General features: G+C 40.3%; 1 protein-coding gene across 1 annotated transcript in view; it reads left to right on the forward strand.

The window, feature by feature from the left end:
* carmil2 (capping protein regulator and myosin 1 linker 2) overlaps positions 1-25,020 on the forward strand; it is a 56,190-nt gene that overhangs the window by 3,294 nt on the left and 27,876 nt on the right. Inside the window, exons 6-31 of the mRNA XM_074678149.1 lie at positions 252-349; positions 445-515; positions 657-730; positions 832-907; positions 1,354-1,442; positions 3,627-3,721; positions 3,797-3,883; positions 4,029-4,138; positions 4,431-4,508; positions 4,950-5,026; positions 5,128-5,232; positions 5,711-5,780; positions 5,999-6,080; positions 6,627-6,723; positions 7,407-7,461; positions 7,778-7,950; positions 9,806-9,874; positions 10,473-10,566; positions 11,226-11,312; positions 13,287-13,415; positions 13,785-13,901; positions 15,308-15,483; positions 16,324-16,411; positions 16,665-16,754; positions 16,850-16,901; positions 19,752-20,257. Coding sequence (XP_074534250.1) covers positions 252-349; positions 445-515; positions 657-730; positions 832-907; positions 1,354-1,442; positions 3,627-3,721; positions 3,797-3,883; positions 4,029-4,138; positions 4,431-4,508; positions 4,950-5,026; positions 5,128-5,232; positions 5,711-5,780; positions 5,999-6,080; positions 6,627-6,723; positions 7,407-7,461; positions 7,778-7,950; positions 9,806-9,874; positions 10,473-10,566; positions 11,226-11,312; positions 13,287-13,415; positions 13,785-13,901; positions 15,308-15,483; positions 16,324-16,411; positions 16,665-16,754; positions 16,850-16,901; positions 19,752-20,257 — 2,845 coding nt within the window. The remainder of the gene's footprint in view (positions 1-251; positions 350-444; positions 516-656; positions 731-831; positions 908-1,353; positions 1,443-3,626; positions 3,722-3,796; positions 3,884-4,028; positions 4,139-4,430; positions 4,509-4,949; positions 5,027-5,127; positions 5,233-5,710; positions 5,781-5,998; positions 6,081-6,626; positions 6,724-7,406; positions 7,462-7,777; positions 7,951-9,805; positions 9,875-10,472; positions 10,567-11,225; positions 11,313-13,286; positions 13,416-13,784; positions 13,902-15,307; positions 15,484-16,323; positions 16,412-16,664; positions 16,755-16,849; positions 16,902-19,751; positions 20,258-25,020) is intronic.

The raw sequence follows: 25,020 nt of genomic DNA on the forward strand, positions 1-25,020 counted from the left end.
CATATCATAAATCCATGAATATACACATCAAACGGGAGCTTTACTGGCCTAGAGAAACCATGCAGATATCTGTCCAGAGCTTGAGGTTATTTATCAGACGAAGCAAATTGAAATCTCAATTAATTTACTATGCTAACACAGCTTTTCTGTTACCTGTCAGTCTGTTTGTTTTTAATTTTATAAGATCCGTCCAAGTATCTATTGATTGGTTGTCTTGTCACGGAGTGAATTTGTCTCCCTCAAACCCCCAGAAAGCTGTTAAAGGTGGTTCCTCCTGATCTGCAGCACAGACTCCTCACACTGATGGGTGTGATCGAAGAGCAGCTCAACAGTCAGCGGGGACCCTGTGGTATGAGCTTTTACTTTTATAATACTGACTAGGTGTTTGATTAAAAAAAAGTTTGTCGTTTCTCAACCAGACATCACAGTACTGTACATTCACAGGAGGGTTTTCCGACACCTATGCTGCTCTCTGTGATTATAATGAGATGCCCTTTAGGGAGGAGATCCCATGGGTAAGTCACAATAACAGAACATAAACCATGTAGTTACGTCATGTGTATTTCACTTATTAGCTTACTTTTATGACATTTTGCTTCGAATCCCTTCGAAACAACCATATGCAAACATTCAGGCGTTTTGTTCTGTTCTGGTAGGATGTTGACAATATCTATCACACCAACAACCTGAGACAGTTCAACCTGCAGGACTTCAGCCACCTAGACAGCAGGTGAGATGAAGCACATTTCATTTAATCTTGCTCAATGTCATCTCTCGTCTTTTTGGTGTAATTTCTCTCCTGTCTTATGACGTCTCTTTCCCGCCCCTCAGGGAGTTGGCATTAGCTGTTGCAGCTCTATCTTTCAACCAGTGGTTTACTCAGATCTGCTGCAAAGACCTGAAACTGGTAACCTCTTCTTTAAAGTGTTTATGTGTGTTTGTTTTGTGCATCAACACTGTCATCTCACAGAGTGTTTGGATTTACTTAAAATCTACCTGAAATAACTGCGCTCATCCTCTCAAGGAGAAATACTCTGTATCTGTATTACGTAGTGCAGAGCTGAGGACTAGGGCATCAGGATAAGTTGGAAACGCTCAGCCTCCTCTTCTAGACTCTGAAATGTTTGAAATTGAATAAGACAGGGCACATTCACAGGAAGATGATAAGGTCACAGGTTTAAAGCGCTGTCCCTGCCTTGTTTCTAGAGTCATGGAAAATTTCAATGAAGGCCGTTGTGTACATTTTGAATCACTTATCAGCTTTCACACACTGTGTGGAAGCATGAAAATGTATTTTGTGCTGTGAAATGTTGAAATTAGTTTCAGATTGTGTGTCTGGTTCTGTCTCTTCAGTCAGTGGACGTCCAGCAGCAGCTGACGTTCCTGCTGTCCCGGTCCCCTGGTCTGGAGGAGCTGTCACTGGAGGCCTGTGGACTCAAACTGTGAGTGTGTGTGGAAATGAAAAAAGCTCAGCTTTCCAACTGTTTAGTTTTTACTCACACTAACCCACAGTGGAAGATTTGTGGAAGTGGCTTTTTAAATTTGTTGCCTTATATCGAGATATTAAGAGAGGAGATTCTTATGGCAAAGAAACTTCCTCACCCAGAGTTGGGGAGTCTGTGGACAAAGTGTATTGTGTGATGCTTCTGGAGGATCTTATCCATCACTTGCATTTCCAAGTAACTGAACAATTTATCACCTTTCTTACTAATTACCTTTTTTTAGAAGTATCAGTTTAACTTCAGTTTGTTGCACAAAAACTAAAATCTTCTTACATCTTAGAGCTCAGGCTGTCAGGATAGACCAGGTATTTTTCAAGACTGTGATTAGGGATGGGTACTGAATTAGGTACTTTTAAAGGTATCAACCAAATTCTGTCAAAAGTACTGGGTCCTGATTCATGTGAAATCAAAAGGTACCATGTTAAGGCACCTAAATGCATACTTGTGATTGTGAGGGAGTGGAAGAGTGGGCAAATTTCCATACAAAACAAGAACACAGCATTGCAAGGTTATATATTGAGGAAGAAATATGTTAAATTGAAAAATATATATATTTCATTATCAAACAAAATTATATTTTTTACCACATACAGCCAAAAAAGTACCAAAAAGTGGTACCGCTGAGTACCGGCACTGATTACCAGGTACCGGGCATCGGTACTGAATTGTTTTAAATGTAAAAGGTACCCATCCCTAACTGTGATCCAAGGAGTCATATGAGTTTTTGCTGCGTCATAAAAATGATAATTATTTTTTACATTAAATGTTGTTTTCTGGGTAGTGCTGTGTTATATCACAGTATTACTAGAATAAAAGCAAACCTGTTATATAATACAGTATTTACAGTCACTCCCTTGACTACAGTCTGTTTCTTTTAAATTATCCTGGTCATTAGACAGACTTCACTGTGCGCTCAGCTTTCGTCAGTAAGACACATTCTAACAGAGACAAAAATCGTAGCAGTCCTCTTACTTTCTGACGTCAAACCTGGAGAGACGAGAACATAAGTGAACCTGTTTGCTGTGCCACAGTTTGCTTTCACCATCAGTCACTTTGACACAAGGTGGAGGTGTTGCCCTTATGTTAACAAACATGACTGCTCTGAAGAGCCTGAAGTGTCAGCGTAGAACAGCCGAGATTCAGTCTATGGTGTTGTCAGTTTCAAATCACTGGTAACTGTCCAAGGTGCTGATTTCCATCATGTGTCTTATTATTCCCACCTGTAGGTATTGCAGCTAAACCAAACAGTTAATCTGTTTCTAAATGTGGCTTATGTTTGAACATAATTGAATTGAACATTCATTCAGATGAGTCAGCGTTTTTTAAACACTAAATTCAACCTGTTAGCAGCATCAAAATTGCAGTTGTCAGAAACGATACTGTGCATCAATGACGTCTGTCAAGTTTGGACGGATACTGAGAAACCGGTGTTTTGGAGTTAATAGCCATCATGCTAACTGGTGACTCTGAGCTGTCGGTATCAGTGATTTACAGCTGAGATTTAGCAGTTAACACGGTCACACTTAACGCTGAAACACCAGCAACGTCTGCAGGTGTGTGATTAAATGTGCTTTCTTTATCCAACCTCACTTAACCAGGTTTGACCAAACATGGACTCAATATGGAGAGTAAATAATAAGTGAACCTATAAATTATGATTGACAGAAACCAATTTTGTGATCAACGCGAAATTACCGAACACTATGAAATTATTAACCAGTCTATTAACCCTGAAATACGCAGCCATTAATATTCTGATTTAGTGTTATCAAAGAGATGATATTAAGTTGAAAAAAGTATGTTTTTTGGTGAACAACTCCCCCACAGAGTTTTTGTCGGTTGACAAATCATTATACTCCACAGTGCTTCTGCACTCAATTTGCACACACATCCCCCGTTGTTGGTAAGCATATAATCCCTCTATAAATGAAGTTAATTATTATCATTATTATTATTATTATTTTTATTTGATCAACAGGGTTAGCTGTAACTGAGATAAACATACCTTTAAAACAGTTGAAGCTGAAGCTTTAAATAGAAAAATCTGGGAAGGTTGTAATGTATTTTTAACAGCCGGCTTTGGGGCTGACTGAGATTAAAGTATGTGTTTATACTGTGCGACAGAGACTTTGCAGTGAAAATGGCCTCTGCTCTTCGTGAAAACACCTCCTCCACCCTGCAATCCATCAACCTTTCAGGAAATCCAATTGAAGACAAAGGTGGGCTTTAAATGCTTAAACACATGCTTAAATATTCCCAGAGGCTTCTTTATATTGTTTGTGTGTGTGTTTCAGGTGTTATAGCTCTGAGTCAGGAGTTGAGGAATCTACCTGAAGGACTGAAGCAGCTTTCTCTGTCCCGTGTTTCCATTACTGCGAGAGGTAAGACATGGCATCATGTGACTCCTTTAACCCTTCACTTCTCCTCCCCTCTTTCTACATTTCTCTATTTTCTGTTCAAAATAAAATCACATTCAGTTTTCTTAGAACCTGATCACCATGTGTGTCGGCTCTGATCTGTCTCCAGGTGTCGGCTGCCTGAGTCAGGTGTTATCTTCCACTCAGCTGTTCTCAGTGACTCTGACTCACCTGGATCTGTCAGCTAACCCCAGCAGCTTGGTGACTGAAGAAGCCACGGTATGCTGGGTGCATCTGCTAAAGCCACATGCTTAAATCGTCCCTGAATTCAGGCTTATAAAATAACGATCAAAAACATACCTGCTACAGTGATAGAGTGATGACAGTTTGATTTATGTTTTCTTTTTATGTCTATGAAAAACAAACACTGAAAATAAGATCACTACACACTGGATTAAAGGAGCTCCTGCACACAGTGTTTAACCTCTGGGATGAGTAGACAAGATGGTGTGCAACAATCCTTTACTAATCACCTCTTACGATGTTTGTGTTTATGTTTGTGTGTTTGCAGTTTCTCTTCAAGTTCCTGTCCAGCACTAACTCTCTATCTCACCTGGACCTCAGTGACACCTCCTGTCCTCTGGACACGGTCTGTGAGAGGATCTTTACACAAACTTCGTGTCTGTTAGTCTGAATGGTTTCAAGTTTTCTCAGGACACTCTGTAGAGGAAGCCTTTGAGACACGAGAAGCCAAAATGATTCTAGTGACAAGTGAATTAAATTTTTTTTGTATTTAGCTTTTATAGATGTAACTATTTGATGCAGTGTGGTCTGGCTGAGACAGTGATAGATTTTTTAATACCTTCCTTTTCTCACCCACTTTTGTCATCAGGATAACAAGCAGAGAAGGTGAACAGGGAATATTTTTAGAGTAGTTACCATCGGAGTCTGCCTGAGAACTGATTTGTTATAAATGTTGAATAGATTTCTTAACAAACTGATCATTGACAGTAGATTTTTATGATTCTTGATGAATTGAGCCGCTGTGTTTCTGTACGTTACTCCTGCTGATTCCAGCTTCCTCTCACAGTTGTTTGTGTCTCTGTCTGCTGGATGTTGTTACAAACTGATGCACCTGAACCTGGCCAGGAATCCTTTCAGCCACAGGTCAGCTCTGTCATCATTTACAGTCTTTAATACTCACAACCTCTGTACATCCAGTCTGCCCTGTAATACACTGTAATGTGTGTGTTTGTGTGTGTGTGCAGAAAGGTGAAAGAAGTAACCAGGAGTATACGCGAGTTCTTCAGTCAGAGCTGTGAGCTCAGATATGTAAACCTGTCTGCAACCAAACTACCTCCACAAGCTCTCAGGTGTGTTCACTTCAGTCAAATGATGCATTTTGAAATGTCACAGCATGAATAACAGCTCTAGTTTTTTCTTTTTGTCTCTTTTATTTTCTGACCAAAATGTGTTTTCTTGTTATTTTCTCACAGTCTGTGTCTGAGCTTTGGGAACATGATGCTAACACTCATTCACTTATTATTTCAACCCAACTCTTAAGTTCTTAAATCTGATCTTTTTGCGAAAGAGTTTCTGTAAGTCCCTTTAGGAACTGGGAGAATTCTTAATTTATATAATTACTCTGAAAATATTGACTTTGAGCAGCAATTAATTCAGGCTTTGACAAACGCCTCTCTAAGAAGAGCAGAGTCAGGCTACGGATGCCATGATCTTGAATTTAATGAGCTGTATGGTGCTAACGCTGTGTGTCACCAGGCTGTTTAGACAAGCTGTTGTGATGTGTGCAAACTTACAAGTCAGACTGAACTCTTTTTATTTTCTGATCAGGTTATTACTGCAGGGTTTAGCAACTAACACTCGTCTCATTGGGCTGAAGCTTGATGTCAGTGGCTGTGAGGTAAAATACACACACACAGGCACAAGCACACACACACACACAAGAGCAAAAAAATATAAGAAGAAGTCACAGCAAGCCTCAGTTAAACTTGTGTGTGTGTGTGTGTGTGTGTGTGTGTGTGTGTGTGTGTGTGTGTGTGTGTGTGTGTGTGTGTGTGTGTGTGTGTGTGTGTGTGTGTGTGTGTGTGTGTGTGTGTGTGTGTGTGTGTGTGTGTATAGCTGCGATCACCAGGGGCCCAGGTGATACAAGAACATATCTCTGAAGCCACAGTGATCAGCAGTCTGGACATCTCTGACAATGGTAAGCTACACACACAAACACACACACACACACACACACACACACACACACACACACACACACACACACACACACACACACACACACACACACACAAAGTGAATGAAACTATGAGAACACACCCTTTGTATATGCTGTTACTAACTCACTGTAATTACTTGCTGAGTTGAGCGCTGACAGTGAGTATACACACACACATACAACAAACAGAGAATTGTACATTACAACACAAAGTAACGTCTGTGTGGGATAAATTCAGCCTAACCATGTAATTACAGATCTTTAATTGTTATTTTTGAATAAATGCTACCCTGAAAAGAAGCTAAAGGATGGCTGAAAACAGTTTCAATTCAGGTCAGACTGGATGTATGATGTGGACCTTATTAGAGGAAAAAAACCTTCAGAGGCTTGTGTTTGTGTGTGTATAAAAATGACCTTTATCATTATATCTCTGCAAAAACTGATGTTCTGACTTGTTCATGATACTTCAGTGAATGTTAAAAGTTTCCCCATTAAACTCCCCTTTATGCCTCTGTCTTGCTGCAGGTTTTGAGAATGACATGGTGACTCTGGTTCTTTCTGTTGGTCGATGTCGCTTTCTTCAACACCTCGCCTTGGGGGGAAATTTTGCCATGAAATCCAGGTCAGAGGAACAAAATGCAAAGTACAAGCTCAACTGTATGTGGGGATGGGTACTGAATTAGGTACTATTATAGGTACCGACCGAATTCTGTCAAAAGTACCTGGTACTGATTCACGTAGAATCAAAAGGTACCATGTTTAGGGACCTAAATGTATCCTAGTGACTGTGAGGGAGTGGAAAAGCAGGTAAATTTCCATAATGGACATGAACACAGCATTGTCAGTTTATATGTTTTAAGGAATAGATATGTTAAATTAAAAAAAGTACATTTTATTATTAAACAAATCAATATTTTCCACCACATAAACACAAAAAAGTACCGTAAATTGGTACCGATTGCCAGTTACTGGGCATTGGTACCAAATCATTTCAAATGTGAAAGGTACCCATCCCTAACTGTATATAAGCTGTTTACCTCTGCTAACAAACCTGAAATGTTCAAATCCCAGTCAATGCTGGCGAAACACAAATGGTGTATTTAGATGTCTCTGCTGTGGTGTTCATGTGTGTTTTAAAACAGACCTCTAGCCTCCAGATTAACTGAGTCCAGTCCCTTTGAGACTACTGACATGTTCACATTAAACTATCTTCACGTGTCACGTCTTTCCTTTTATTCACTCTTTGTTCCTTCATTCTGTCAAATTCCCGTCTCTTGTCGTATTTACACTTTCTCTGCCCTTTAGAGCGCTCACTGATGTTCTTCATCGTATAGCTCAGCTCATCCAGGATGAAGAGTGTGTAAGTGACATTTCATTACATTTTACCCACCCTCAGTTGTTGTTATCATCATTTGGTAAATTCAGCATTCAGATGTACCGATTCTCAGAATGCTGATTATTCGAAACAACCAAAGTTTCAACAGTTCAGTTTTTTTTTTTTTTTCCAGATGATGGACTGTTTAAAATCCCAATATGTTTTGAATTTGTGTGTGTGTGTGTTTGTGTGTGTGTGTGTGTGTGTGTGTGTGTGTGTGTGTGTGTGTGTGTGTGTGTGTGTGTGTGTGTGTGTGTGTGTGTGTGTGTGTGTGTGTGTGTGTGGGTGTGTGTGTGTGCAGCCCCTGCAGTCTCTCTCGGTGTGTGACTCTAAGCTGAAGACAGGGATAAACATCCTGCTCAGTGCTCTGGGCGGCCACGCGGCTCTGGCTGAGTTTGACATCAGTGGGAACAACATCGGCGACACTGGAGCCAAAATGTTGGCCAAAGCTCTGATGAATAACACCAGACTGAGGTGAACACACCACAACATGGCTGCACTGTGCCTGTTGTCGTGGAGAATTAAACTTTATGTCAGTTATTTAGCAGAAAGCAGTAACATTATTCCCTTTGCGTTCTCTTTGTTTGAACTGCGGGGGGGGGGGGGGGGGGGGGGGGGGGGGGGGTTTGAGTTAGTTGAAAAAATGTTCTTGATTGAAAAGTATGTTCAGTTTGTGACTGGCTTTGAGAGAGATCTGTTTTTACTTTAAGTTTTAGTTACTGAGGTCTTAACATTGCTCTGAGCAAGACCACAAACTGAACTTTGCTTATCAGGATGTGATGTTAAATGAAATGTAGGTTTGATCAGTGTTAGGTAAAAGAAAGTAATAAGTTATAGTTACTTTCCCAAAATAGTAGTTGAATTAGTGACTGAATTACTCATTCATAAATATAATTAGTTACCAGGGAAAGTACTCTTACGTCACTTTTTTAAAAAACCTTCAATTTTGCAAAAGAATTCAGTTTTTGAGCAGGTTTTACTCTGAGACATAATGTCCGCTTGTATGTTCTTGGCTTTTACATCTATGACAGACCGCTTAACACTCGAATATATATGGCTGAATTCTGCAAAAAGAGGGGTAATAGGGAGAGTTTTTGGTGAAATGATTTGAAAGCAAGGCCGAATAGTAGTGTGTGACGCAATGAAGCAATTAAACAACGTGCAGTGACGCAGTGATCTCTCACCTTCGAAAAAATGTTGGCAGTGTGGAGATATTTTAAAGTGCTGGAGAGCGAGAAAAGAACTGCAGTTTGCAAATAGTGTTCAACAGAACTATCTAGCGGGAGTTCTTCTGCAAAGACTTTTAACACTACTGCTTAAATTTGCTATTTAAAAGCCAAATACCCTCAGCAGCATGCTGAGTACAAGAGAGAGACGGCCGCATCAGCTAAAAAGAAAGTGTCTTGTCTCAGCACTAGGGCTGCACGATTATCGCAATCGCAATCGCAATGTCAGCACATGCAATTACGTAATCGCAAAAGAGGATATCGCAATCGCAATCGCAATGTCAGCACATGCAATTCAGATTTTTCTCCATGATAACCAAGCAAGTCTGTAGACTCATCATGACACAACCTTTTTTATTAAATCGCAAGCACAATCGCAATCGCAATATTTTCCACCTAATCGCAAATCGCACCTTTTCCCCAAATCGCGCAGCTCTACTCAGCACCCTCACCGTCCGTGGCTGACGTCTTTGAGAACGAAAAAGTTTGCTCATTTTTCAAGTCAAAAAAAGTTGGCTACTTGTGTCTCACATTCAAACCTCAAAAAGCATCCACCCCTCTCCCTGGAGTTGGTTTGATCCAAAGACACACACAGGAGATCCTCTCTGACTGCAGGTTACACAGACACACACAGGTAGCTGTGTGATATTTGTTGCTAAGTTTACTTTACCATTAACTCTTTGTTAAAAATGTGTCAACATGATTTTACTCATCTTTACTGATGTGTGCTTTTTCCCCCTCACCAAAAAAAGACAGCCCTTTTTATTTGCATATTTGCAGCTCCTCTTTTGTGCCTGGCTGAGCGAGCCAGGCCTTATACAAAGTAACGCGCTATTGTTGGTTACGGTAATTGCGTTATAACATTTGGAAAAGTAATTCATTACATTACCTGTTACTAGAAGAAGTAACACTGTTAGTTCCAGCGCTGTTACTCTTTATGACGTTATTTCCAACACTGGGTTTGATATAGGGAAATCAGTATTTGTTTGTGCAGTCGTGAAGCAGTCAGTCAAGCACCAACGTAACATAACGTACACGATCACTACACCCTGTTCAACCAGACTGAGCTGTAACTGTGTTCCTTTAACTTTCTTTATTTCAAGGCGTCTTGCATGGGACAGAAATAATGTCACTGCCAGAGGCTTCCAGGATGTTGCAGATGCCTTGGAGAGGTCTGACACACACACACACACACACACACACACACACACACACACACACACACACACACACACACACACACACACGCACACACACACACACACACACAAACACACACACACACACACAAAGTCTTTATAGTCAGTCGTAGATACACAAGCAAAGTTGTTTTAATGCAAAGATATCCTGTAGAACTGCAGTTGACTTCAGAACTGGTCATTTGCTTTTTTATAAGTGAGCAAACAAGTTCAGTCCCTATCTTGAGGATAGCTGGGACTACGCAGTATACACTATTTATAAATCAATTAAATCAAGAGCAGTTTGTCAGGGCTAAGAGTCAACAGTGTTTCTGCAAGTGGTCCTGCAGAGCTGTGCCAAGGAGCAGCAGAGCTTTTAACTCAGACTGTGAAGCCAACACAGCTCCCATTAGAAATGATTATGATGCGGATGTACAGTAGGTTTAATTTTCACTGCTGTTTGTCCTCCTACTTTAGCCTGTAAGAATGAGAGCATTTACTGAGGAGCGCCCGGCTCAGAGCACAGCTCAGGCTGATGGAAATGTCAAGTGATGTGTGCTGAGTGCATCTAACTGTTGTGTGTGTTTCACAGGAACTTCACTCTGCAGCGGGTGTCTCTCCCGCTGGCTGACATCACACAGAGTTACCGCAGTAACCCTGAGAGAACAAGCGAGGCCCTGCACAAGGTCAGCAGAGCACAGTATAAACTGTGACTTTAAAAAACAATTTAATTTACTGTAGAGTGGAAGATAATGAAAACAATGAAAAAATGTTTGTTTTATGCAGCTGTCATTTCAGGATTAATTTTCTTTAACCCCTTGATGCCTGTTGTCGCAAATTTGCAACTTACCCTGTCAGGTCTTGATGCAGCTGAAATGACCTTTGTATCTTATTATTACCTATTGATTCATATTCTACACATACCAAAGATTGTATCTTCGTATCTATCCCATCAGATTGGTCAGGGGATAAACTTCTCACGTCTCTATATATATACGTATAATATAGCTTTGTTGTAACTATTGTGTGTACAATACTCAAATTCACAATTTCCACTTAATTGAACATCTGTAAGAATGCAAAAACACATAAAAACAATCTACTTTTATAATTGTTAATTTATTCAGGCAGAAAGGGGTAAATTAAATAATTTAATTAATTTTCTTCAATACTGTCTCTCTCTGTCAAGGAGAGGTCGCTGAAAAGTAAATGACTTTTGCATTTTACGGCAAGGTTGTTTTTATTGTGCATTTCTGTGGCTCTTTTTGTTTTTTTCCTTTAACAATGTGTCTTTAATGGTTTGTCTGTTTGTTTTGCTTTCTATCCTATTCTATTCTATTTGCAGATTCAGCAGTGTCTAGACCGAAACAATCAGAGACAGTCTGACAGAGAAGAATTCAAGCAAGCATTCAGAGCTCATCACTCTGAAAAGGTAAGAGTAATAGAATAATAAGCTCTTAATGATTAAAGACATTTTATAACACACATTGAATCATATATTTTCGACTCTTACACCCACTTCACACATGAGACGTGTTGGCTGCAGGATGGCTGTGGAATGGTCATTTTGGCATGCTCGTGTGTGTGTGTGTGTGTGTGTGTGTGTGTGTGTGTGTGTGTGTGTGTGTGTGTGTGTCTGTGTGTGTGTGTGAGCAGCTTGGAATACAGCAGTGGTTTGTATCAGCAGTGTTAACGTCACCAGCATAGAGAATGTAGCACAGTAACACTCATAGGATGTTTTTAAAAGTAAAAGTCTCTATTTTTTCTGGTTTTTCTCACCCTTCTGTTTCTCTGTGCAGTGCTTTCAAAGCCCTGGAACTTAAGTTGCTCGAAAAGTGTCTAAAGAACTTTTACTAAATTGCAGTTTTCACATCAAGTTGGCTGCACTGAAGCGATGCTAATTATTTCAGCACAATAACAGGGAACATATACTCTGATCTGATCTCCCTACACGACTGCATCTATTTCTCAGTCCTCTGCTCGGCTAGTGTCTGTGGGTAACTCAAGCACCTGTTTTAAATCTAAACCACCAAAACTTGTAGTAGAGTAGAGTTGAGTACAGTTTCTAAAGGTAAAAAAGAAGAAATTGGAATGTCGTAAAAAAAAAAAATTAGTAACAACAATTCAAGTGAAACAGGCTGTTCATCAGCAGATCAAAAGCTAAAGACTACAGCTCAAAAAAACCTGAAAACTATGACAAATAAAAGTTCCAAAAAGGATTTAGGACTTTGTTCCAAAACCCTCAGGCTCTTTGAAGATATTAAAAATGACTCTCTAACTGCAGCGATGGTGCATTGAAAGAGACCTTACCTATGCAGCTCAACAATCTGACCACGGTCAAAGAGAGAAAGCTTTTTGCCTTTCCCACCATGACAGTGTGAATACCTGACAGAAAGTGACACTGAATCCACATTTTTATGCAGATTTTGTCTTTTAAATGCAGAGTATTAAACTTTTTGATGTGCTGATGAACAGGCTGTTTAAGTCCAGTTAGCAAAAATTGCTTTCTCATTTTTTTTTTTTGCTTCCATTTCCTTATTATTTTTGCATTTTGTAACTCTACTTAGAGCCTTCTTGAGATACAACAGTGCAAAATGTATATTTCTGCAATTTTTCATGTGGTCTTAAAGTTTTGAGGTGTGTATCCTTGTGTGTGTCTGTCTTTACACAGAGCTTAGGTATTTGATCAGTTAATTAAGGATCTGTGTTTTGTTTTATAAATTACATTATTTTCTCAAAGCTTAATCAGATCTGTGTATTAATGACTAACAGCGTCCTGAGTGAAGAGTGATTTAATCTACATGTTGAATAGTAGGCTGACAGCAGCATCGTACCGAGCCAAGATTATTGCCCTAATTGAAAATTACATCTGTATCTGCTGGTATGCTTTGCACATTCATGCTTTTTCCTTCAATTGGAAAAACTGTATCAATCCTAATAGAGTAGAGTTTAATGGCACACTATGGATCCAATGCATGGAACATTGCACACTCATCCCCATTAGGATTGAATGAGCTGGAGCGGAGCAGAGCCAAAGCTGAAACAGGGTGATGCTGCAGAGGCTAACAGTTCTCAGGTTAACCAGACTCTGTCCATCACATTCAAATAAACTACTTAATTATCACTGATATTTGAACTTGTTGGTTCAGAGGTAATTCTGTCAGGCCTGATGATGAAAAGTTATTGATAGTAACTAAAGGAGCTTTGGAATTTCTCCAATATTTAAGCCATTAAAAAGGCTGTGTTGGCAGCAGCTTTAACTTTGGATTCAGTTACAAAATAATCTTTTAATACATGTGATCGATCAAACTGAATCTCATTGCGTGACATTTAGTGGGTCAATTTTTTAAAGCTTTGTGCCAATTTTCTTCATGTTCTGTTTCTCGTCCTCTGTCTCCTGTTGTAGCTGGTCCAGGGCTTGTGCCGGCAGCTGGAGGATAGCCTTCAACGTTTAAACCACAGCAACACTCAGCAGGCCCAGGGTGATATCCTGAATGCACACGAGGTGCTGCACAATGCCAGAGAGTCCTTCAAGGTACAAGCTGCTCCGATGAGTTTTCATTTCCTATTTGAATTAGGCCAAAATACGTCAAAACAATCAGCAACAAAAATGGTTTGTTTAGATTAAATGATTAAACTAATGATCAAACTTGATGCCTTTCCTAAACACCTCAGTATTACAATAGACACATTTTGACATGCAGTAACTGAGTGCACTGCCAGCACAACTCTGACCTCGCTGAAAACATTTAGTAAAAATGACACCTTTGGAAAAGTTAAAGCAAGAACATGTGGACAGCTGCTGTAGTGGTTTTCACTTGATTGTACAGGTGTACTCTAATAAACAAACCAGGGGTTGTAAATTGTACTTTCCACCTCTAATGTTTTTCTCTTCTTTGTGTAGCTGCTCCCGTCTCTGTTCGAGGCCGGGAGGACGTGTGCCTCTGATGGAGACATGGTGAACGGCATCCTGACTGACACTGCGACTGCACTGACTAATGAGTTCAACAGAAGCATACAGGTAGACAATAAAAGTCCAACAAGTTTTGAGTTTCCTGCATTTTAAATGAAAAAATCGAAACACGATAATAATAGGATAGTGGTAATGTTTCCTTGTGATCTACACAAGAATTACAAGGTGAGGTTGTGTTAAAGTTGGTTCTGTCTGGTGATGATGATGATGGCCATGGGTGAGTCATACATACACAGGGTTTACACACAGAATTATTTTAACTATGAATTTAAAGATCCCATATTCAGCTCCTTTTCTGCAGTGTAATAAGGATCATTGATGTCTTCATGAAATGGTAGTAACATGTTTTGGTCTAAAAAGCCAATAAATCCAGCACAGCAGCATTGTTTCAAGGCTCTCATAGCCCCTCTGTTCAGAACGCTCTCATTTAGTGGGCGTGGCCTTCATATGTAAATAAGTTGTTGCTAATAACGCCCCGCTCTTCAGCGTCACTGAGAGCGGCGCCACAAGCTCCGAGTGCACAATGTTTAAAAACAGCGAAGCTCCTTTACCGTAACATTTCAGGGTAAAACAACAGGCTAACCGCAGCTAAAGTTAGCATCCTGAAACACAGAGACAGGGGGGCACTGAGGAAAAGCTCTTACATCTGCTCCACAGCACACAGCATTTAAAATACTCACATTTCCAGGGTCCGAGGTTTGTTGGTGGATGGTTGGTAATGGCCCTGGATTCAGGACCAGTCTATTCGCTAGCCCTCTGTTGTACTGTCCAAAGTTGGAAAAGCAGTCGGCCGTGAAGTGACCAGCACACACATGCACAGTTTTACTGAGTGTACCTGGAACATTTCCTTGATAAATGAACTCTAGCCACTTAGTCTTGTCTTCTTCTGAGATGGGAAGCTTGTGCATGGAACTATGTGGCTGTTTACAGCAAAAAACAAAGCAGTGATGGCTCTTCAACTTTGGCATTCTCCTCCCCGCTTCTGGAGAGATTTCTGCTTCGGTGGACCAGTCAGGTCAGACTTGCTCCTGATTGGTCAAAAAAGGGAATCTCTGACGTCAGCAAATCCCCCAAATCCAAACAGCTTGTTATAGGTCAGGATTTTACATTCACAAGCACTACTAAGTACAGGTTTTGTTATTAAATATCACATTTTGTGGTCTGGGAGGAAAGCCAAAGACCCACAAATTTCACTAAAAGACCTAAATAAAGTGATTTTTGCATAATATGGGACCTTTAACAGGTTCTTGGTTTGAAATTGAATGCTTTGTGCACACATTTTACTGTAAAAAACTGGCAATTTGATTTAGTCTTTCCTGTCACACTTTGATATAGCATGGGGAAGTCATTATTGAATCTGTAAAATAACAGAAGATTCCTCTGTGTTAGCTGTATCCTATAAAAACTGACTGAGATTTCACCATGCTGTTAACTTCCTGCTCTGTGTGTTTCAGGAGCTGGCTCAGGGCCTGACAAGCAGTGCAGAGGCAGTGTGTCCAAGGGTTGTTCAGCGATGGAGTGTGTGTGAAAGTCTGTCAGAGTGTGTGTCCAAAAAAGTCAGGCAGACACACACTTTCCTGAGAAGCACTCTGCTGGAGCAAACAGGGCCAGTCATCAGCAGCAGACTGAGGTAGTGACATTTGTGTAAGGCTTTGTCCTTCCATTCAGTTTAATTAACCTCATTTACTCCGTGTAATCACATCTGACACCGTTTGAGCTGACTGACTGAGAGGAGAGTGTGCAGGAACATTTCATTGGGGACCATGAAACACTGGTCAGCATATCGCATCAACCACACCATGAACAATACATGAATCATTCACAGCTGAAAAGACTTTAAAGTCCATTAGAGGACTTTTAAAGTGATCCTGAAAAGGTCTCACTTCTGGATATATGCCTGATTGTAATTCAAAATTTTACATGAGATTATCAGCGCAACTTTGCTAGTTGTCATGTTTCAAACCGTAGAGCTATGTAATTGTACCGATAAATACCTTACCTCAGCACGTTGTGTCAGATAAACAATTGTCTTGAATAAACAACATTTCTTTGGATACAATCTCCTTTTAGTTCCTAAACAAAAACACGTTTTTTAAAGTCATGTCTACATGACAGTGTACGTGAGACCCTGGGTCAAAAGGTGGTGCTGTAGTCCAATTTAAACAGATCCTCCTCACACCATCTTTAAGTTAAAGAAGTGTGGTGAGGCTCTAGATTATTGTCTGAGGACAGTTAGGTCCATCACGAATTAAGCTATAAAGACAGTACTCAGGCTCAGGTAAGAAGAGTCCGATGATGGATGTGACAGAAAGACATTTAAATGTAATTTATGCTAAGTATTTACGTTATTGTTATATCTATCAATATTTTGATTGTAAATATCTGATCAATCCTATCGAGCTGCCTTCTCTATTCTTCAGCTGACTGATCTCAGTCTTACATGTTTCCTGTATTTTCTGTTTCCCTGCAGTGAACTGAAACAAAGTCTGAGTGTCTCTCTGGCTGAGAGCATCATTGAACAGGTTCTACAGGATCTGACAACGACACAGGAGAAAATGGTAAATGTGTGATAAATGGTCAGAAAGTAGAAGTTGAGACATAACAGAAGTTCATCTGTTTTTGAGATGAGTGCAGGATTGGCTGAGCTTCCACTTGCTCAAACACGTCTTCTCAGTGACACTCTGTATATTTCCTTAACTTGTTGACATACAGCATTATTTCTGATTTTATCCCCATGATTTTTAACATCACATATTGTGTTTAGTTTTGCACTTTGTTTAAGTTTATTTCTAATGTTCATTGACTGTTCAGGATGGTCTCATCAAAGAAAACCCCTGTACTGTTCCAAAAATCATCATCCCAGAGCTTCAACTGGTGGAAAGTGATTTTCCAACTGACGATGTAAGCGACTCGCACACATCCATCCAGACATCCTTTTTTTATTTATACTTTCATTTGTTTGACTTTTTGTTGTACCTCTCACTGTGCATCATCAGTACAGTCCAGCAGTTTGGAGGAACACCCTAAGGCCGGCCTCTTCAATCAAGAGTAAGACTAAAACACATCTCAATGCAATCATTTCTCTTATTTTCTCTCTGCCTGCCTGACCAGTAATATGTGATCCAAATAAATATATATGATGATATCAAGCAGCCCTTTTAGATTAAATGATCCGTTGTCTTGAAGTCAGAATATACTTGTGTTGTGCATTGAGTCACACACTATCTTGAGTATGACGCTAAAAGCAGCTTAAAAACAGCTAATGGGATAAGCTATCAATAAAAGTAAGAGGAAACAGTTTTTTTTCTGACACTGGGAAAAAAATGACCCATGTCATCCATGCATTATCATGTCAGTAGCAGGAGAGCATTCACAATTCAGTGTGGATTTTCAAAGATTTAAAAGGCACAGATGAAAAATAAAGGCATAGTTTGAATAATTTCCTATTATCTGCTAATGATTTAAGCGCACAAATTAAGTAATTAGAGCACTAATTAATGTATTCTAAACCAAAACACCATTTGAATCTGATCAGATTACATCTGAAGTGATCGCGTTTAGGGTAATGACGTATCAAACTCAATTTTATCAGACTAATCGATGTATGATCTGGGTAGGGAACAAGTACCACCAGCCCATCAGTATTATCTTTTTTACACATTTAAAGTAAGTGCAGCTCTTACTGTAACCAAGCTTAGTTCAATTAGTATGCATGATAAAATGACACAAATATAATAGCTTTAAATTATATAAAATCGATCTCAACATTTTAATCTTGCAATTGAGCAACTGCTTACTGAGTAATTTGAGGCAGGGAGATTCTTCTATCTCACGTCTTGTACTGTAGCTTCAAAGATGCTGTGAGGAGGATTTGTTAATTGGACTGTAGCGCCACCCTTTGCCTGGAGTCGCACGCACACTGTCGTGAAGATGTGACTTTTAACAAGGCGTGAGTTTGTTTTGGTATTAAATGGAGATCAGATCAAAACAAATTTTCTTTGTTCAAGACAACTATTTACTGGATAAAACACGCTGAGGTAAGGTATTTATCAGTACAGTTACATACTGCGTATTACGACGCTACTGTTTTAAACATGACAACAAGCAAATGTTGCAAGTTTGTACCATAGTTTAGTTGCTGTTTATATATCATGCAGGTGGCAGCCCAGTGCCTCAACACATGTCTATGGATAATTACACATGTAATGTGTAATTCTAGTAAATCCTGGTTATGTCCTGCTAGTCATCTACCAAGCAGAGCTGACGTAACCTCACTCTTCATTTTATTGATAGACTCTCAAGTTTGGAATGAAGATTATCACAAACAGATTAGCCCTTTTAGCCTTTAGCTTGTGCTCTATCACCCTCCCGTTTGGCTTTCTTCTGCTCTTCTGGCATTTTTCTGTCTGACAGTTAGGCTCCAGTTTCCACCATCACTACAAAATTAATCACAGAAATTGTTTTCAGCAGAGAAAATCTATCTATCTATCTAGTTTCTTACTACTAAACTTCGTCAGCCAGCGTGATGATCTAGAGAAAGAGATGTAGATGTGCCATTGCTCAATCAGGTCCTGGGCGATTGGGAAGCTAAGAGGTAGCATTTTGAAATAACCTATATTGGTGCTGATAATCTCATTTTTAAGTGCGGATTAGGATCAGGCATTATCATGGAAGAGAGAGTTTTACAGGATCACTTAGAAACTCCTCACAGCCCCTTTAAAAAAAGAGATATTACCTCTCCATGTTCTCCATGATTTTCATTGAAAACACCCAACACATTTTATGCATTATTAAATACACAGGGTTTGCCGTTTTGATATTTTTTGTATGAAAGATGCAATGAATTGTGTCCTCTTTAAAAAATCGTCATGTTTATACAGTAATCATTAGGATTTTGTAAATGAATGTGATGGATTTACACCTTTGGAGCTTACTGAAATCTGCTGTGCCTCTTTACCTCTGAGCTCATGTTTAACCTGCTGCCATCTTTTCTGTCTTGTCCCATTGTGCTCCTCATGTGAGCTGTGCCATGCTGGACCACTCTGTGCAGACAGCTCTGTTTGGCTAATTGGAGCATGGCCCGTTTACTTTCACACCAGTGACTTCCACCATGGAGGAGATGAGTTAGGGAGAAGATGGAGGAGGGGTGTGAGGAAACAAGGGAGGGATTTTGGGGCGGCGAGGTTCACAACACCCAACCCCCGCTCCTATTGTTTGATGTGGAATATACGGCTTTGAAAGAAGTAATATAAAGCAAATTCATTAAATAATAATGCTGTTTTTTTGTTTTTGTGTTTGGCAGATGTAGGTCAAAAAAGGAATTAGGTCAGAGCTAAGTGAGGGCTTTCCAACCAGAATTGTGATTTGAGCTTTATATGTCTAAGAATATATGAATGCATATTTATTAAAATGCATCTAAAATATTTGAATGTGTTGTAACTGCAGCAATAGCTCTGTAGGTTTAACCCTTTCAGAATCTACCTTGCAGTTACTGCACTAGCTTCATACGACAGGCTGTAAAGTGTGCAGCACAGAGCGATGCTGCATCCATCTGCTGCTCTTCCTTCTCTCTGTGTATCTGTGCTTAACTGATTATTTCTCTCCTCTATGCTCTGTTTCCTCCTTTGTCCTCCATTTTTTTTCCATTTTAGAAACATACCTCTTCTGCTTTTACATTTTGTCTCTCTATTGGCCAATTTATTTCCCATACTGAACCACACTCACTGCCCTACATATACACACCTACAGCATAGTACATGCCAGCAAAAATGAAGCTCTCTGCAAGGGCTCCATTCCCAATCGTTCCCACCCTTCCTCTTTCCTCTTTCCTTTTTCTCTCACTCTTCCTTCCTCCCTCCTCCCTCCTGCCCTCTCATAACTCATATTATTCTCACTCAGGTCTCCTGGATGCAGACTGGGAGCAGCAGATGAGGGACAGAGGAGCAGAGCAAGAAGAAGGAGGGGGAGTAGGAGGAAGGTGTGGCCTCCCACGGTTGCCATCAGCAACCACCCTGTCAGTCACAGACTCAAGCCCCTCCCTTTCCCCCTTCACTTCCCCGCCCCCATCCCCCTCAGGATGGAGGGGGAGGAGGCGGAGGGAGGGGGAGGTGGCAGCAGTGGATGCTGCAGCAGTAATATCAGGAGCGAGAGGAGCATCGTTCATTCCCTCTCCCGGTCTCCCCCTCCTTTACTCCATCTCGGCTCGAGCTCCAAAGGAGGAGGCTGTCGGCCACGGAGGCTTACCCCAACGAGAGGCTCCAAGCCCAGGCCCCCTCCCCGGCTCTGGTTCCCCTGCTTCTCCCATGGAGCCTCTACCCACCCAGGGCCAGACTCTAAGGCACTACACCGCCTCCCGACCGCGGCCGCGACGCACACACACACAGCCCCCCTCCTTCAGGCCTCAGGTAAGAACACACATACATACAAAATACTTACCAATGACCATGCACACACACACACACACACATGTGCACACGTACATATGTATATGGTCATATGTTCCTATGGTCATGCAGAAATGACCCTCTTTTGCATTTTTGCACCACCACACTCATTGCACATTGATTTGCATACAAAATGTGTTTTATTCAGACATCTCTGTCAGTGAGATACAGCCATCGTGAAAGGTGGAAAACAGGATGCAGGGACAGAAAGATGAGAGATGGAAGGGAAAGATGGATGGATGAGTGGATAGCAGCAAAGGGAGATGAAGCAGGAAGCTAATTGCACGGCTACAGAGGGATCCCCGAGGAGAAAATGTCAGAAATACAAAACAACACAACAAGAAAAACAGGCTGAGTGAAGAGAGGAGAAGAGCTTATTACAGCGTAATGGACACATTCAACCCATCTGTCTGTCTATCTATCTATCTATCTGTCTATCTATCTATCTATGTAATTTCTACACTGCTGTAGTAATTATGGTAGCCATCTTCATTTTTGTGTTCTCATTTAACATGTAGTCGTGCTCTATCTGTGTGTGTGTGTGTGTGTGTGTGTGTGTGTGTGTGTGTATGTGTGTGTGTGTGTGTGTGTGTGTGTGTGTGTGTGTGTGTGTGTGTATGTGTGTGTGTGTGTGTGTGATAGAGAGAAAGAGAGAGAATAGGCACATGCATTTTGGGAGTGGTGTTCCCTGGGTTGTTCCCAGAGCTGATTTCTCTCCCTCTCTGTCTCTCCTGGGAATGCTTTCACTGACTCAATTATTCATGTTTTCCCATTAATGGGGGTCTCTGTCTTTGCTGTCAGCGTGTTAATGGAAACAGAGGATTTCTTTTCTTCTGTAGTGACCTTGTATGTGTGTAAAGTCTGTCTCCTCTTTTTTAAATAGACACATTTCCTGTTTGTAGCTGACACTTTAGGGTTGTGTTGTTTTAGGGTCACATCAGTTTTGGTGCTAACAGAGAAATTATTTCAGTGATTGATGGACTGAATACGTTGGTGTAGATTGGTCAGGTTAAGGCTGCACAAATCATCTGAACCCCATTTTATCTCAGTATGACTGATGACATCAGAAGGTAAAGTTGCCATGCTTCAGCTGAAGCTAAATCAGCTACCGCCAGATTAACCTCTGCCAATTTTCTGATTAGGATTAAGCTTCATGTGTGTAGAATTAGGTGTAGTGTTAAACATTGAGAACAGCAGAAACTGATTTATATCTAACATTAATGTTTCCTTAAAGGGGCTGTGAGGAGTTTAAAAGCAATCTTTAAAAAGTCTCCCTTCTAGATTTATGCCTGATCGTAATCCACACTTTAAAATGAGATTATCAGCACCAATATCACTGGTTACAGGATATTTTAAATTGCTACTTCTTAGCTTCTCTATCAGGTTGAGCAGGACTGGATTGATTTACGGCACGTCTAGGTCTCTATGATAACATCACGCCAGCTGACGAAGTTTAGCAGTGAGAAGAGAGATCTGTGTTTTTCTCTACTGAAGACAATTTCTGTGACTCATTTTGTAGTGATGGTGGACACAGGACAGAAAAAGACGGAAGAGCAGAAGAAAGATAAACAGGACAGTGATACAGCCCGAGCTAAAGACTAATTAGCCTTTAGCTCGGGCTGTATCACTTCATACCACGTCTATAAGCCGCGTCTGAGAGTCTATCAATAAAATGAAGAGTGAAGTTACGTTAGCTCTGCTTGGTAGATGACTGGAAGGACATAACCAGGATTCACTAATGTTACACATTACGGACATGTCTTGGATCATTGAGCTGTGCTAAATATAGACAGCTACTAAACTACATGCAGACTAACAGTGTTAACTTGTTGTCACGTTAGCCCACAGATACATCGGCGCACAGGGCTGACGATGTCACAATATATAGCCGGCTGCTACAACATCTGCTTCATGTCACATTTCAAACTGTAGCGCTACGTAACTGTACTGATAAGTCCCTTACCTCTTTGTGTTGCATCCAGTAATTGGTTGTCTTGAACAAAGAAAATTTGTTTTGATCTGATCTCCATTTGATTCCAAAACAAACACACGCCTCACTAAAAGTAACTTACAACAGTGTGCGGAGACTCCAGGCCACAAGGTGGCGAGGGAGTGCAATTAAAACAGATGCTGCTCGTAGCATCTTAAATGGTCAGATCTAATTTTATAATCTCAACACCATATAATTTTCTTACATCATGAAAGTCTACTGTAAATTCAATCTTAACTTAAATGAACACCAAAAACACTTTGATATACTTAGTATAGCAAATATACTTAGGATTGATAACATGAGATTTGGTACAATAAGATAAGTTTCTCTTTTATCTGTCTCACCAAAGGGAAGTTTAAAGAGTTACAGTAGCAAACAACAAAGTGTAAAGTGCAAACATTACAATAAGAATATATTAATTAGAATAATGTAAGTTTATGCATATATTAAGCATAAAGTTAAAAAAAAGTCTTTTAGGGACAATATACAGCCTCTTTCTGATGCAGAAGCCTACACACACACCTCCCAAATATTACCTGTGTGGAAACAATGCAGACTGCAAGCCCTGTGATTGGTTGGCCAAGTGGCTTCCTCTAGAATCAACGCACATCAGCCGTACATTTCACCTCCTACGTCTCTTGTCCGTCCCTCCTTGTGATAATTGAAGTATGATAAAAGAAACATGTATCACATTAAATGTAACAGCCTATTCTTAAAATAGCTGTGAAGCAGAAAACAAAGCAGGTTTGGGAATAGGTGATCTGACAATCATACAGGCCAGACTGCCCTCGTGGGTTTTGGAGGGGTATTGCAGAGTGACGCACACACATTGTCGCAGAAATATGTAGCTCACTACGCTGTAGGGTATTAGTTTAAACCAGGCTTAAGACTGTGATAAAATGTTTCTGCATTGGGCAGTGATTGTATATTGATATGACTGTGAGATGTGATGCAGAAATACTGCTCTCTCTGATGGGCGCTGATATTTTTCACTGGTTAAACTGAGTCATGGCCAAAGGTGATCTGACTGGTGGAGTCATAAGACTGAGGTCACCCCTTTGTACACTCATCAAAACCCATGTTTAACTTTTTAAGACAGAAACAATTTATCACATCAATAAGGAGTGGAGCAGAGTCTTGTCCTGATGTGAAGTGGGCCCTCACAGTTATGAAAACTTCAGTGACTTTATAACATTTCTCTCACTGTACCACCTCCACTCTACCACACCGCTACAGTAATATTATGTTTATTGTTGTGTACTTAAATTTTCAAACTTGACTCTTGTCCCATTCGTTATAACAGAAGAGGCAGCATGACCTTTACTGCAGCCAGTCACCAGGGGAAACTTTATATGTTTTGTCTTCACTTGAATAGCTGTTGTGTCATCCATGGTTGTATTCTCTGCGAATGAGGCGCTACCATGTTAGCTGTAAGGCTTTGGTTTGAAGATGCTAATTCTGGCCTGATGCTAGTTTATTTGTGACACTGCTTACAACTACACTGCTTCACTCAAGTTAAGCTCAAACTCCTCTGATTTAAAGCTTTATACTATCATGTAGCATATACGCCTGGTGACAAGGTAGCCTGATAAATACTTGTTTCCTGCTGGAGCTAGCGTTAGCGTCTGAACATAAAGAATATTTCAAAAAAAATATTTTGACACATGCCTCACATTTCATCATGCAACAATAAAGGGTTCCTGATATCATGCTGCATGTGACAGAAAGCTTTTTTCTCCCAAATGTTAATAATATGCTGTGTCAGACTTTCCTATTCATGTTTGTCCTCAAGACTTTGTCTGCATACACTGTTTGTTTTCATTGCTTGAACTTTAAAGGTTGAATGCAGGTCAGTTTCTGCTATGTGAGCCTTTGACAACAAAGCAACTTGTTATCTGCATAAATACGCATTATTTTTTGAAGGTTTCCACTTTCCATAAAGCGCAGTCATTTTTCAATTTTTTGGCTGTTTTGGCTCTTTAAATCACGACAAATCTTATTTTTTGGACCCACTTATCTTCGATAGTCTGTCATGTTGGGCAGCTCCTCTGAACTTTCAGTAGAGGTCGAGGAAACAGTCAGGTGAAGACACTGGAGTGAGAAAACATTATATTAAAACTGGTGTTGTAACACTGTTAATGGCACATAGTTTTGTGATTTTTTTCGTGCTTTGTATTGTGGGGCACCATAAATGGGGTGCAGTGGTCTGTATCTCACTTAGCTCCAAACCTGAGTAGTTCTGGTTTTATCTTTGATTTTTTTTGGACACAGCATAAAATACTCATAATGCTTCATCTTAGCCAAACCAGAAATTCTAGATTAGGCATCTCTCCATAAAACCACGGTGAGGGACTGAAGATAAACTCCTTCAATCAAAGAAAGACTGTGTCCTTTGTGACTGTGATGTGTCGGAGATACTTCATGTGTGTCAGTGACAGAAGCATGGAGAATTGAATTCAGCCCCTGAGTCAGGGCCCTATGAATCTTCCCATGACAGCAGTGATTTAATTATCCAGTGAGCAACCACATACCATTACCTCCAACACACCTCGACATGATCCCTGTTGCTTGTGATGTATGATGTCAAAAAAAAGGCAGTATTCAGAGTTTCATAACAGAAGATTCAATAATGTAAATGCAAGCTTTTCAAATATCTCTGCAGGGAGCTGACTGTACCTAAAAAGATGATCTCTACGGGCCAGTGTGCATCAACTTAAAACAAAGTGGTTTT

The sequence above is a fragment of the Halichoeres trimaculatus genome, unplaced genomic scaffold (genome assembly GCF_033239565.1).
Source record: "Halichoeres trimaculatus isolate MK-OKI-2021-1 unplaced genomic scaffold, fHalTri1.1 fHalTri1_scaffold_10, whole genome shotgun sequence".
NCBI lineage: Eukaryota > Metazoa > Chordata > Actinopteri > Labriformes > Labridae > Halichoeres > Halichoeres trimaculatus.